General features: G+C 40.7%; 1 protein-coding gene across 3 annotated transcripts in view; it reads left to right on the plus strand.

Moving 5' to 3' along the window:
* Positions 1–1,835: 1,835 nt before the first annotated feature.
* clstn1 (calsyntenin 1) overlaps positions 1,836–15,869 on the plus strand; it is a 38,189-nt gene continuing 24,155 nt past the window's right edge. For 2 of the 3 annotated variants that reach the window (XM_046055466.1, XM_046055464.1), the window contains exon 1: positions 1,836–2,055. In XM_046055466.1, the coding sequence (XP_045911422.1) occupies positions 1,974–2,055 (82 nt within the window). In that variant the 5' untranslated portion in view covers positions 1,836–1,973. Of the gene's footprint in view, positions 2,056–11,240; positions 11,364–15,869 lie in introns of those variants that run through there. The other variant, XM_046055465.1, reaches the window with a different exon arrangement.

The following is a 15,869-nucleotide window of genomic DNA, read 5'->3' on the forward strand; positions in this document are numbered from 1 at the left end:
TCATTTGCAGTTTTTAAATTTATTTTTATTAGAGAAAGTGAATTGGACAATATATGCACCAACGTGGCACATAAAATAAAGGTTGTGTATGGTGATGAAAGCAAGATATCGGGTCTCATGTTCATTTTTGATCAACAAACCCGCAGCAAGACTTTGCATTATGGACTGTTGACCCTTTCATTAGAGCCTGTATGATTTGTGAGGAAACAAATTAAAGTTGCATGTGTCTGAATTTGCATGAGGGGCAGCCATTTCTTTGCGGTTGCTCGGTATTATTCAAAAAACTGATGTAGATTTTCATAATTCTCTGATTACATTGCCTCTCCTTCTCCTCAGGAGTGCTATCCATAGCTGAGAGTGTTGATTAGATAGCAGCCCCCACCCACATTTGCAATTCGAAGTCTTGCTATTCTCACATTGCCTGCACTTGTTGTGTGGTTTTTCTGCAGGGTGAGGATAGTGGTTAACTCATAAATGATCAATATGATGCTCATTTTTATTGAATGCTGGACCAGTTTTTTTCTCTGTGGATTACATTTGGGATGAAATTAAAGCATGGATGTACTTCTGATTTACAATTCCCATCTTGCCTGTCTGGACTAAAGGATTAAACAACTTATTGGCTACAGAGGCACATAAGCAATTTCACACATTTTAGTTTGTCACATTCTGGTAGTGTCATGTTGTTGAAATATCGATTTCAACATGCCTGGAACCCAACAATACCCTGCACCCTGAGCATCTGTCCAACCCTTTAAGATAACTGAGGGGACTGATACTCAAAATGTTCCATTTCTGGTCTATACTTATAATACAGCCTGAATGACCATAGGTGGAACACATTCACAATGAAATTGCAAATGTATCTTTGTCTTCTGGCAAACAGAAACCTAGGAAGGTCCTTGTTGGCCCCTGGGCTTCATCTGTAAGTGTTGTGTTTCCTTCGGTCATGCACTTCACATTATGAGGATCACTGGGTGCCTATGTCCTCACAGACTCCTTTGTATCACCAGAAGGCATTTGGCCCCCGACCTCAGTCTTAGTTTAGCCGTCTGTGCTAAACTAGCTGCATGAGCATGAAGTATTGACGTCACTGGCCATCGTTGGACAGATGCTGCCTTCAAGTTCCCCTCTTAATATTCGACATCTAAGCACTTGAGTTGTAGATCTGACCTGGAATGGCTGGTAAAGAAAACAGGCCTAAAAGTAGATATTGTTGCTTGACAGCTGTATTAGAGATTAGCAGAGACAGACCTGAGAATTGTAAGTGGATAGGGGGATTTACTGGCCTGTACAATCCAGTTTTTTTGATAAATACTGACCTTTTGGTTTGAGTATAGTTTGTCTGAACCACAACATCCTCATATATTTAAATACAACCTAGCAGATTTATGGTCACGTACAAAGGATGCTGATTTAGGCTATATTTAAGAATTATTCTGCAAATGTGAATGCTTTTGCAACGTATGCACCTGTCATAAACAAAATACCTCTTGGTGTGTCTGTGTTCCTACATACAAAATGTAAATTACATATATATAAAGTATGACAGAATACAAAGATGGGGCAAATTCTCATCATAACCCGCATTCTAGATGCTAGCTTAGCAAACTTCCACTGGTCACCCCCTTTTTTGCTTGTAAATTGTGATTCAGAGGTTGAATATTAAAACTATAAAACCCCGTCATGGGGAGGGGGACGGAAGAATGCTTAACAACAGTGTGCCTGATTCAGTGCGTGTTTTACAAATGTCCGACAGTCCCTGAACGCAGAGAGCTGCAAAACTGCGAGAGAAGCGGTGATTGAAGAGGATAGCAGAGCGGCGGTGGCGACGACGGCCATCTTAGAGCTACCGTGGTAACCGACACTCATCTTCTGGATTTTATTTTTCTTGTTAGAGAAACATTCCGCCTGACTGACGGGGGGAAAAGAAGGCTGTCTTTTACTTCGCCGCGGTTGAACTCGAAGTCGGGATGCGGTTCCGAGGGAATAAACAATTTGCATCCGCTGTCGGACTGGTCCTTGGACTATTATGTGCGGTGGAGGCAGCTAAAGGTAACTAAGCTGGGATTTATATCCCGTCGTGTTTGTCTCCCTGTAAGTGTCAGATAGGTTTCTCTGCGGTTTGGAAACCTTGGGGCTGAAGGTTTGCGGTTCCGCGGAGCTTTCTGTTTGTTTCCAGACGTTGAGCGTTTTAACAGACAGGTTAGCTGTGCGGCGCTGAGAGATGCAATGTTCAATAACCTGCTCAGGGATGGTCAGCTCCGCAGACGCAGCGGATGGATGTCGCGAAGTATCCCGCTGGCAGCAAGTGCATCCCGAGATATTGTTATCTAACGTTATTTAGCCCAAAACAACCCAACATTGCACATTATATTCTAACTATTGACTTTATCCATGTGTATGGTTTAATCCTAAAGCGTAAATACCCGAAGTGGGCTACTTTTGGAGATCATATCAAGGCCACGAAACGACCCCCTTCTGTCATCTGCATTCAGTCTATTTTTGGGCACTTGTCTCTTCTAGTCGATTCTCAACAGTCTGAGTGATGATTTTGTTTAAAAATCTCTGCCTCTTCGGAGTTTGTAAGATTTTTTGTTTAACTTGCCCGTGTCTGGTACTACTCGTCTCGTTTGTAAGGATATTTGATGATGTGTTTCTTTACACTTTTTAAAAAAAATTTTTTTTTCACAGTTATTAAACCACACAGGTTTATTCTTCCATTAGTAGGCCCAAATGCTTTGGTCTGGCAGCGTTGTGGCCGCACCAGGATGGAGCTGGGCTGGCTACGCATTGCAGATCCTCTTTACCAGCCACTGTTTTGTCAGTGGATTAAAACTGTGTGTGCTGTGATCACAGGTTTAATAAATAAAAAACAGTAGGTCTGGGCCTGCTGAGACTATTGTATAAGAGTATAGAAGAAGTAGTGAAAGTGCAATTGCGCTCTTAATTTTCAATGTCACCGATGGACACCATGACACACTGAGGAGAGACAAGCCTTTATTTGCTGCAAGGCGGTCCACCTCCCTCCTTACAGCAGCTCACCGCTCAGACATGAACACCCTCGTTGCATGAATTTATAGGCAGTGTTTTAACGTTAAGAGAGCTTCCTGTTTCACAGGGTGTGTAAAGGCAGGTGCATATTACTCACTGGCCATATCAACATGCCCGGACAGTCACCAGCGCTGGAGGCCAGTGTGTGTTGTTGTCTTTTAAAGTTACGCCCGTTTTATGCTCTTGTGAACAAAATAAAGACCATGAAGGGGATGTAGATGCCCATAAAAGTCTGCACTAATCGAGCCATATTTTGTCCTGTTGCCATGTCAAGCAGCTGAGAATGCGCTGCAGTGGGAGACAGCCATTTGTAAAGCAGTAACTTAATTTATTTTTTCATCAATCAAAAGGAAACGGCCTGTAGCAGATAGTGAGTCCTGGTTAGTGTGTGTGAATTTATGTTGTAGCCCTGTGTGTGTGTGTGTGTGTGTGTGTGTGTGTGTAAAAGTGCACCTGCTGGCTTTCCAGCCCTTATCAGCAAAGGAGACCTGTGAAATCACCATTGGTGAGGGCTTATCTTTTCTTAACCAAAGGTCACTCACTTATTTTGTGCACCACCTCTTGTCACCTGCAGTTGATTCTTTATTTTCTTTTTACCAGCCACCTTGCAGGACGAGGAAGTGAATACCACTTGTTCTTGGAGCCTCTCATTTAGTTGACAGCAAATGATTTGATGTTATCACTACAGAAACGGCGAGATCGAGCTTCAGCACATTTAGGTGAATTTTTCCAGCATTGGCAAAGGCTGGTACGGTCCTCAGCTATTCGCCTACACAAGCTGTCTATCACTGATGACATGGCTACAACAAACCTCGAAGGATCTGTTGAAAAAATATGTTTTTGATACACATGAAAATTCTTACCTAGACTGTATGATTCATCACACTGCCAGCAATGAAACGTCAGTGTGTGTAAAACTGGTGCCAGCTCAGATCGTCTATGGCAGGCATGTTGAACCTCCAAAGTGTTTTAGGCTTTTAACTCTTTGGTGTTGTCCACCGCGGAGTTTCTTGTCTTGTCCATTCTGATTTTTCTCATTTTGTTGTCATGGTCTCGCCCATGCAGTGTTTTATTTCTTTCTGTTACCATGAGCAGCTGCTGGGTGTCTTAATGATCTAGAGTCAAACATTAGGACTGCTGAGATCCATGAGCTTCCTCTGTGTGAGCACACACAGCCAGACAAAGGAAAAGCAGGCTGCTGGGAAGTTTTTTTTTGGCTCATTCGTCATCGAATTAAGACATTCTGGTTGAACAAATTGGGAGCCCTGGTTTGTGTGGTGCTGAGTAAACATAGGCGCTCTCCTAACGTGGCTGTAAAGAAGTAGACATTGCAGGTTAGGTGCAAGTGTTCTCTCCCATTCGTCCTCGTCGTACATTCACTGGAGAAGCCGTATTGATCCACTGAAAATTGCACTGTCAGTATTCTTCTTTTTAAAATTAAATAGTTTATTAGTCATGTAACACATCTCTGTTGTTCCTGCCTGATCCCAGCCTCGTTGAAATATTCAATTTATGTTATGTTTATGGATAAGGCATGCAGGAAAATATTTTTTAGTGCAAAAAGTGGCTCTATAGCGTGTTTTTGATGTTTTATAATAATAACTTTTATTTCAACTTATTTATGAATTTACTAATCATTTCAGCAGTAGTCTAAATGCTTATTCACAGGCTTTTCCACCCTTACATGTGGCCATCAGCAGCTTCACTTTAAATGCATTATTGATATTGACCCTTCAAAAACCAATGCTGGCTGGAACCTTTGGCAGCATGCTGGCTTATGAAACTCCTCCCAAATAGGTTTATTGATTAGAGGAGAAACCAAAACGTAGGATGACTCCCATGAAGGACCTGGTTGACCCTGGGGAAATAAGCATGCTCACATGTTATATTTGTTGTAGACACTCAGACTCCATATTTTGAGCTACCAACCATCTGTATGTCATCTTGCTACGTTATGGCAAACAGAAAGTATGTGGATGCACACAGCTGACAATGACTGCATTGTACGCGTCTCCCATGCAGCTCTAGTAACACCCATCATTCAGCGTCAGTTTACAGACTCGTTTTTCCTCAGAAATGACAACATTAAATAGCAACAGGGTGATGGCTAATGACCGAAAATGTGATAACACTTGGAAAGAAGTGAACCAATTCAGTTTCAGATGTTTGACTTTGAACATGTCAGGGGTTTATCAGCTGGTAATACAAAAAGGAAAATGTCACCGCGTCACTCTAGTTACTTTTGACTGATAGGACAAATTTTAATTGATGTTTAGGGATCTGCTCCAAGTGTTCCACTGTGTCCTGTCACTACATCATACATCATTGAACACAGATAGAACTAAAAATGACTCCGAGAGCACAGGCCCTTGCTCAAACTACCATGATTTTATGAAGAATGCCTCAATTGCCCAGGAATATTAGGGAGGAACACAAGGAGGAATTCTGCAAAATCTTCCAGTAAGCAGACTCTTGGTCTCTACTTGGAGTTATGGCCATTTATCATTAGTGTTGTACCACCTATATTGCAAATGCCATCAAGGTTTTGCAGGAATGTTTAGAGTTTTATGTGCACGTCCTCAAAATTTGATTGCAGTTTCACAAAGTGTTATATATCAAAAAACAAATGAATAAAGTTTGGGGAAGATCATGTAAAATTTGTTGGAGGAATGGTAAAAATTATATTAGAGAAAAATTCTCTACATTAGAGAAAAAACTGTTAAGGCAGAAATGGGTGAGACCAACAATCATAGATTTATTACAATGCAGGGAACCTGTGGGAGGGAAAATATGTTTCTACAACTCATGGTACAGGATTTATGAGCCACCAAGTGCCTTGTAACTGGCTGCATTGTGGTGCTATCCACAGTCAGACCTAATCACACTTTGTGGGTCATATACACCAAGTTTCATTGGAATCTGTGATATTTCTGTGTAACTGTTATTTATTGAAATATCCTGCTGACAAAAAAGACAGTCAGGGCTGAGCTAATGAAGGAACGCTGTGTTGTTGATTACTGCTTCTGTGGAGTAGCATCAGAACTGTTACCAAACATTTTGCCCTGTATTTCCCTGAATAACAGTTTGCTTGCCCTACACAGAGTTCCTGGAAGTTAACTCTTACATGTTTTCAGTATTTATTCAGAGATTTCTCAGAGGAACAAAGGGCTTTTAGGCACAGACTTCAGGGTCAGGATCTTGACTAAGCACGTCACAATGTGGCCACTGTTCGAAGGATCGCCACTCAAGCCCCCAAAGAATGTGTATATGAGATAATCCCCTGAAAGTGCAAAATTGTTGAAGCTATTTTTTTTTCTCGAATTGGTGATTTGGCACTTAGATAGGCCGTGATAATACTGGACTGAATTTGGGTCGGTGGTGACTTTCCTCTCATTGGTGCCTTCAGGAGCTGAATGGAGTCAGTGAACCGTCCAGAATGGGTCATTCAGTTGTGAATATTAAGTTGTGCCAGATGACTGGGAAGTTGTGTCGGCCACCAAGAAAGGAGCTTGCATGAATGCGTCACATGACGTCACAAACCAAGATCTTGATTTTATACTTACATTGAAGCTGCAAAGCAAAAAGTAATTTTCAGAAATGAAAACGCCAATATGAGGAAGTGTCAGAATATCCAGGATTTTTAATTTATCATTTCATTGTATAATGGTATGAATTATTTTAACATCTGCTCAGATAAGTTTAGTCAGTTACATGACTTTACAGAAGCATGACCTTGTGAAGAAAATGTTGCAACAAACTCTCACTTTATATTAAAATTGCCATAACTCTGAAAGTAATAGCCACTGGTGCACAGCTCATTGTGTTATGTTTTATTAAGAGAGTGTAATATAAACCAGTGTATAGGTTTTCAACCCAGATCTGCAGCTTAGCTGGCTGTGTTCCCTCCTCCCTTGAGTCCCGTTGCCTCCAGGAGAAAAACTGGCACTGTAGAGCTATTCACATTTGGGCGTGTCCACATTAAGATTCAGGCTCCATGGGAAACCTGTAACCAGAGAGCACATTACCTGCCGCAGGTCGGCTACACCCGAGTGCCTGTGCAGAGCTCCAGCCGCCTCACTTCACTCTCACTGGCTCTTTTGTGGCATTCACACAGAGAGGTGATTGAGTTGCATTCAAGGCTCTGTGACTCCCAACCCCCTCTTCAGAGGAGCACTTACGGCCTGTCAAGGGTGTGATCACTCTGCTGGGCAGTTGAGACTGCGTAGGGCACAAACAAATGTTGTTGCCTGGCAGGGAAACTGAGAGGCTGTCCTGTGTGAGCAGGGTGTTTGGGGAGTGAGGGCCCCTGAGGCCTGGGTTTCCTTTAAGGGTCTTCAAGGCTTCCAAGAACAGTCCCCAGTCTGTGGTGGAGGTGGCTTGCATCAACAAGCCGAGGAGCTTGTAGGGCAGGACAAACAGAAGTGTGCCCACTGTTTCAGACCATGAGCAGATTGTCCATTGATTATTCCTGGTCTATGGAATTAAGAGAGCCACTCACCAGCGTAATTAAAGCCATTGCTTGACTCAGATTTGCATGCATCAAATACCTTCACCTATTTGGCTGCAATTTGTGTTTGTCTCTGTTGGATATTTCTGTCAGACATCAATAAGGCCTGAAGCTGCCTTCTAACCTGCCATGAAGGGGTCCGGTGGTGGTGGTGGTTGTTGTTAAAAGGCCTCTGGCAAGCACAGAGATTTTGAATAGGCTAGTTTGAAATCAGTCCATAGCCTACTGCTCACATATTCAGGTAGTTGGTACAAGTGGTGCATTTTGCATATTCAGTATTTTTGTTTTCACAGTTTGAACTGTTCAAATGTTCCAAACTCTTCTTTTTTTGCCAGCTCCCTGGAAACACCTCAAGGTCTAAGCACAGACACTCCCTTCTCCTTTCTTCAGCGTACTGCTGCAGCTTATGGGACAAATATGAATAACAACCTGGCAACAGAGAGGCTTTATTTAGTCTCAAACAGTAATAAGACAGCCGCACACTCTGCTTGTAGACCGTGCTGCTACTTACGTTGCCTGTGATTGGCAGGTTTTCTACAAATTTTTTATTTAATTACAGTTCTGGGTGATCAAACATTTGCATCAGAGCATAGACTGGTTATTCAGTGTTTTTTTAAATTTTTTTTATCAAAGTTAAACATCCACCAGCTGCTCAGTATGTGATTTAAGATTTGTACATGTTAACATTTATTTAAACAGTTTTCACACAGTTTGCAGTCAGTATGATAGTTTATTAGTTTGTAGGTTTTCGAAACGCATACTATATGACGTAATCTTCCATGTAAGTCACCGGGTATTAAAATGGTTGCAAATAGATACTTGAATGATTAGTGTTGCTTAATGGTTGATCTGCCTTACTGCGGGGTGTAGTGGGCTTTGCATTGGCTTGTAATCAAAGAAGATGAAGGCTTGCAGGTTGTTGGATATCAAATGTGAAATATGAGCTAAATCGATGAAGCAAAGCATTGCAGGCACTGACACTTGGCTGCACCATCATCATTACACAACATGCCCTCAGAGGTTCCCAGGCATTATCAGGCTTCATCTGATAATTACAGACTGATCATCTGCTGCAGTGATGCTGCTACAATCCGGACAGCTGTGGTGTATTTCTCTGGTTCTCCCAGGGTGAGCAGTAGCCTGCAAACAGTCTGGGATCGTCGTATTTGGTTTAATCCGTGGCAGTAGTAGGAGGTCATACAGTAGCTGGACACGTGCAAAGCTTTTGGCAAGCTTTGGGGAGGCAGAATGTTTTTTATTCCCCCTCCATGAAGAAGCGACATCATAGCAGCGGTGTGGTGGGAGAGTGTGTGTACAGGCATCCTGTTGGATCTCAGGATTAGCAGGACCTTTTGTGGCCCTATCATTCTCACAGGAAGTATTTTATCACGGTTAATAGGTCAAACTGTATAGGTTAGGCTTCAATAAAAGAGCTACACCACCGTAAAGGGCCTTTTGTCTTTGTGCCCATGTGAATGGTCCGTATGTTACCCCATTCTTTGGGGGTCATAAAAGAAGTCTGTGATGGCATCACACTGTTGAAAATGTGCCTCAACAGAAAATGTGGTAATCCTAAAGTTTGCTTTGGAGTTTCATATTCTTGATCATAGGCGTTGTTATATAAGTGATAAATCAATTGCCAGACAAGCACAAATGTTGAGAATCATGCCTGATGACAACAAATGGTTTTATTTTACAGAGGACTTGACTTTAAAGTAAGAAGTAGACACAGCCGCCGTCCATAATAGGTACACCTAGCTAAATTGTATTATGTTATACTGACTGTTTTTTGTTCACACCATTTGTAGCTATGTGGGTAGGCCACAGACTGCATCCTCCAAAATGACCATACAAGTTAATCAACATGGCTCTTACAGCTTCAACAAAAACGCAACATTATAACTTTCATGAAGGTAGGATTTATTGCGCAACTCTTGTATTATGCTGCTTTAGTTTTAGTTAGGTGTACCACCTAACTTGTAAGAGGCAACTTGTACTTACATTTATCAGCATATCAATATATGTCTTCCTCTATACTTCACAGGCAAAAACCAAGACAGAACTGCAGGTTGAGAACCAATCTGCACCCATTTCTAGACATGACGACCTGCATTATTTTAAGAACCAATTTGTTTGAAAGCATTTATGGTCTCTTAACCCAGTCTGGTTCAAAACTGTGTGCGGTGCAAGTGGGAGACATATTGCTGATCAGTAGATGGCTTGGCACGGCAAAAATTGGCATACTCTGTCATAAAAGTATTTTATCCTTGCCCACCCGTGTCAGAAGTCAGCCAGTTTTTCTCTGTATCCAAAAATGTTCTCTCTCTGTTTATCATTTGGAGACCCTAAAAGTGGATTTCAGGTGTTGGTGGGACAATTTTACATGATTCGTTGGTTCATGCTCATTGTTATACATGTATTATAAAAACTTGGCAATGATTTGTTTTTGGCAGCATTAGTTGCTTTGTTTGATGTCTTGATCGTTGCCTGACCTTGTGAGTGAATGAAAGACACCCATCCCATTACAGGATTAAATGTCATTGGCTTTATTTGCTGCGTAACAGGATTGCAGACCAGGTACTGTGTTCTATGTGGGTCCAGTAGCCTGCCATCTGTGCATGTATAAGAACTGCTTGATATGTGCGTTTGTCTGAAGCTTCTGACGTTCATTCTTTGCCTGTGTCTGCCAGAATTGGGCTTCTTTTCTTTTTTTGGTATACAGTATGGTTTATTTGCTGTTTACACATGGTATTAAAATGCATCTTGGTTGATCCAATCACAAATGGGCAGCTCCAAGTCCGTTCACAACTGACATTAGAATGCGTCTCGAGGGACCACTTGTCTCATTTCCCCACTCTATATGCAAATAAACACGTACATCATTTTCATTTGTAAAGACCAAATGCTTTGTCGTTGTTTTTAACTTGAATTTGATGAATTTACTGTTTATGAGACCACAAGTGAGACAAGAATTAGGTTGGAAATAGGGCTGAACAATTAATGGAAATATTATTGAAATTGCAATATGGCCAATATCCAAATCGCAGGAGCTGCAATTTGTTGATAAAGGTAAAATGTGTCACAACATAACACTAGAAATGAAACATTGTGGGGCTACAGAAGTGCCCCGTCCTACAAGTCATATTCTCCAGACAGGTTACATGCATTTTTGGTTCATCATCATTTTTAATTTTTTTTTTTTTCATTGAAACAAAAATGCAAAGATTAGCATTCCCACTAAAAACGTGACTCAAGCCACAATGATTTTTTTTTAGCACATCGTTCAGTCCTAGTTAGAAAAGCTATTCTTCTGGAGCAGAGTTTTACTGTACAAAAACACAACTTCAAACTTAATTCACAAATTTTGGTGAAACTGAATCATATTTTATGGAGAAAACCTTTTGTGGTTTTCCCTCTGATGTTCTTCCAGCTGCTCTGTTATTTATGGAAGTTCCTGTTTGGCAGATAGCTTCACTTGTTGCTAAGGTAACCGCTAACTGTACTTGCCGTTAGCGAGTTAGCTGTGCAGCTAGCAGGCCTATTAGCTTGATAGCTTAAATTAAAAGTTAAGTCTCCTCCTCTCTGTGGTCCAAAGCTCCTATGCTAGCACCCACACTCCCCTGGTTCTCGAACTCCCAATCCGTACACTGGACACGCGTGTGCCGGTGTAAACATGAAGCAGATGTTCTACTCCGCATCTGCAAAAGAATACAGACGAAGGACTACACGAGAAATTTCTTCTGCATGGACCAACATGAGCTGGAACCCGTTTTATGGACGGGAGGTGCAAACGTAGCAAAAGGTCTCCATTTTAAAATGAACACGTAGTAGTGTGGATAGCCCCTGAGAGCTATCCACTTGTGCTTGGATCACCTGAGACACAGGTTAATGCCAGGTGTAAACAGGGCCATAGATGCTGGTAAAAACTTTATTGCTTGTTTATAATTTTATTTTTTTAAAGGATGTGGTTTATTGTGTGTCGACCTGGGATGACACTGCCTGATTCTGGATCTATTATTTAGCAAGAGGCAAATAGCAGCCCATTATATTTGTGTATTTATATCCTAACTCTCCATCTAATATTTATGTTGAAGCAAATGGTTTCTCTTTGCTAGAAATAGAATGGTGGGTCACTGTTATCTATTTTTGTAGTTTGGTTGCACTGATCTGTAGCCTGCTCTTTTCTGTTTACCTTCCTTTAATCAGTCTTCACCTTAGCAGGAAAATGACTAATGATGCACATTACTTATTGTTTGTTCCTTAAAGACATCATATTATCGTTTAGTGTCTTTAAAATGACCCCCAAATGGTACCAGAGCATTGTCTTTTTTTCTTTTCAGCAATTAAATTAAATATACACATATGGCAGTTGTAATGGTAATGTTTCCTCTTTTACAGTGATGGCACAGCATGTTTTGGGCGTCACCCCTAAGCCTTCACGACAGGAAACCCCTGTTAATATGACCTCAGAATCATTACAGATATGACTGTTCATGTTTGCCTTTTGTGTCTTCATTTTACAGCTTCTGACATTTATCTGTAGACATTAATGTGAAAAATAGGCAACATGAGAATCCTCCTCCCTTCTGAGGTGCATTTTATTTGCACATTAAAATCCAAAAAGAAACGTCTCCTCATTAGCTTAAAAGGACTAGTTTGCATCACTAATTAGCTTTACTAACCTCAGCTCCTCCGGTCACCTCCGTCCTTTCTTTTCCAAAACCGCTTTTTCAGACTGAAAAATAATTTAATCAGTCTGTACAGTACAGAGCTGCAGGCTACACCACTTTAGTCTAAGTTTGTACCTGATGTTCTCAACATTGGACAAGTAGGCAGTAATAAAATACAGCTTCCAGTTACTTTCTATAAATTGAGCTAATGTTACATAGCAGCTATGTAGCTGCTGTAGAAACCTTCCTGCTCAGCTGCGCAGTCTGAAGGGGAGGGGAGATGTTAGCTAACTTAGCGTTAACCGGCTTCACTTTTCCAGCAGGTGGGAAACAACAGACTTTTCTTGGTCTTGAGAAGCTAACACACTGTAACAGACACCGTACATTTACTGCCATTCACTCCGCTCGCGTTCACCGTCACTTTCTGCGGACAATCAAACACTCGCTACGCACCTCCTGATTCAGAGTTACGCTGCTCTTATGACACCATCTGTCACGTATGTTCTGCATAGAACGAGAAGAGGATGCGAGCCGAGCATTGAGGGCTGCCATGCTCTCACAGTGTGCGAGTGAAAACACTTGTAGCGCATAGTTTAATGATTGTGGGAAATTTTAGTAGCAGCGGTCGTGATTGCATATAGAGGAAACACTGAATGGGGGCAGATCTTCACAGGATTATTGTGCTCCTCTCATATTTAAACATTCTTTCCACATTGTTTGTCCACTTTTATGACAGTGATATCTTTTGACAATCCTCATTTAGAACTGAAACAATCCACTGATTAGTTGATAAACAGAAAATTCATTTTCATAATTGATTAATTGTTTAAGTCATTAATCGAGCAAAAATGCCACTCAATCTGTTTTCATTGTAAATTTTAGGATTTTCTGTTTTATATAATTTTAAACTGAATATCTTTTGAGTTTTGGACTGTTGGTCAGACAAATATAAATATCAAAAATAAATATCAAAATAAAATATTCCTTGACAATTATTTAGACAAGACATTGTCAGTTGACAGTGGATACAGCGCACACACAACACTTGCGCTTTTCAAGCATTTTCCGCAGCATGACAGAGAGGTCCGTCAATGTTTATCAGTTTACTGTTGATTAATTGTTTCAAGTCAAGCATTTCCTCCATAATGTTCTATTTTTTTTTTTTTACATGAGGACTGAGTCTGCAGATTGTAATTGGGCCATGAGTGAGTGTGCATTGCAATAATTAATTCAAATTGAGAACATGGCAGTCTTCCACACTAAACATCCTCGGTGCTGCAGCAGCGGGCTTCTCTAAGACCGCTTCAAACATTTCAAAGCCCCTTTCCTAATCTCATTCCTTCCTAAATCCTAGAGCCACCCCTCCTGAAAAAAATAAACTAGTACCCCCCACCTACAAGAAGGATCTAGAGAGTCTCTCCCCTAATGGTTGTAGACATCTTATTGTAGAGGTAGTACAGTAGTACAGTCAATTTCCAAGAATTATGGTCTCTGTATTTGTGCTAATCACATCTTTGTTGCTCTGTGTCAAATGTTCTCTGCCAAGCAAGTCACGGCACAACAAATGTTCTTCCCATTCACTGCAGGCTTGCAGGGGGATGATGAAGCCGTCTTGTCAAAAGGGCCTTGTTGGCAATTTCACACAATGTATGAGAGAATTTCACAGTTTGAATAAAATCGTGTTTTAGATTTCATTTCATGAGAGTTGTGTGTGAGTGAAAGGGGCTTCCATTTAAACGCCGATGCACAGTGGTGGTGCAGTTTGCTTTTGAATGTGTCAATGGTGTCTTTTGTCCTCATACCTACAAACCTACCTGTGTCACGTTTTTCTGCTCTGCAGTTTGCTATCTGCGAGAATATCTGCATTAGGTCTTCTTTGAATTGATTTTTGCTAATTGGTCTCTTCTGTCAGACTTTGCTTGTCTTAACAGCTCAAAGTTGATTGGCTGTGACGGACTTGTCTGACTTCCAAAATACCACATTTAGTTTTCCTGTGCCAGCAGGTATTTAACTGGTGTGCTTGTTTAAAGTGGATGAAATGCACTTTCTAAAGTAACTCTTTTTCAAATTGCTTTTTAAAAACTTGCTCATTAGTCAAGGTGGAGATGCATGTTAGACAAATATACCTAGTGCTTTTTAGATTAAAGGAAATCTCATTTAACCAGACCAGACAGGAAGGTCACAGACAGACTTGGTTAGTTTATCTGTAATTGGTCAGGATAAGACCGAAAATGTTTTGCATAAAGCTGCAGGAGCTTTGAGAGTATAGATGATTAATGTTGGACCATTTAGTGTCGGCCGTGGTTTAGTGCACCTCAGTACTGAAGGCCATGGACAAATGTGAGGCCCACATGTGACCTGGCCAACAGTAACTGACTCTGTGGAAGCTAAAGCAGATTATTGTAGTAGTCTGGCCTGGCAATCTGTCTAAAGACACCCACTTCACTTCAGGCCACGAGACGCTCCGCTAAGACGATTTATTGGGCTTGATCAATACCAAATGCTTGGCAAACAGAGCAACTTGTTCTTACTAAGCACTTCTTCTATAGCACAAAATTTAAACAGAGATGTAAAGTGATATCAAATCATTGTGCAGTTCTGCAATATGTGTAATAGATTTAGTGAATAAGTCTTCATTTTGGCAAAGCCCCCTCTTAAAATAGAACTTTTTGTGTAACTTTTGAATCAACTTGTCATAACAGAGTTTTTTTTTTTTTTTTGACATGTGGTTTGTCTCTGTCTCGATAGATAGATAATTGCAATGACAAGCAAATATATTTCAGCCAAGGAACTAGCAATTGTAAAATAACGCCATTATTTAATGCTGCAGGTGGCACATATTATTTATTAAGCCATAAGGTATAGAGGAAGAATGTTTACTTTGTGCATTGAAAGCATGTGTACTTCAGTCTGAGGATAACTCTGTAAGAAAAAAATGTTTGGTGGGTTACATTCATTCATTACAGAGCCCACAATGTACCAATCCTGTGCAAGTAGCTTGTAATTAATTTTCATTGATTGTGTAATCACTGAGAATTACACAAAATTCTGTAAAGACCCAACGCAAGTCATTTGCTTCGCTGAAATTAGATTTGGCAGACTGACATTTAAAGTCGTCTGAAAACATCCTCATCATGTATTTATGCTTGTGTCGGTTTTCTTTTATCCGGTTACTGTTTGAAGCTCATAATATAATTATTAGCACAGATTGTGTTATTGAACATCAGGCGTCTTCCCATTAGTCAGATGATGAATGTGTGCCATGTAGGCTTTCTGCAGCATGACACGGTTGTGGATTGAATTTCACTATGCAAAACATATTGTAAGTAGGACTTAAATGTAAAGTGAAGATTGTTTTACTGCCATTAATTATGGGTGTATTATGTAACATAAGGAACTTTTTGGATCAGCTGAGGAGAACTGACTAATAAAAGTTTTTGTAATATTTAGGTGTTTAATGAAAGATGTGTATCACTTTGATTTTCAGACATTAAATTACGCAACATTGCAGGCCATATATTCATTTGTGAGAGTATTAAGACCGCGCAGGTGCCAAAAAGGCTTTTTTCTGGCAGCCTCTGCAAATGCTTGAATGGCACCCACATTTTGCAGCAGAGACACAGTAATTAATCTACTGT

Source organism: Micropterus dolomieu, linkage group LG08 (genome assembly GCF_021292245.1).
Source record: "Micropterus dolomieu isolate WLL.071019.BEF.003 ecotype Adirondacks linkage group LG08, ASM2129224v1, whole genome shotgun sequence".
In the NCBI taxonomy this organism is placed as follows: domain Eukaryota; kingdom Metazoa; phylum Chordata; class Actinopteri; order Centrarchiformes; family Centrarchidae; genus Micropterus; species Micropterus dolomieu.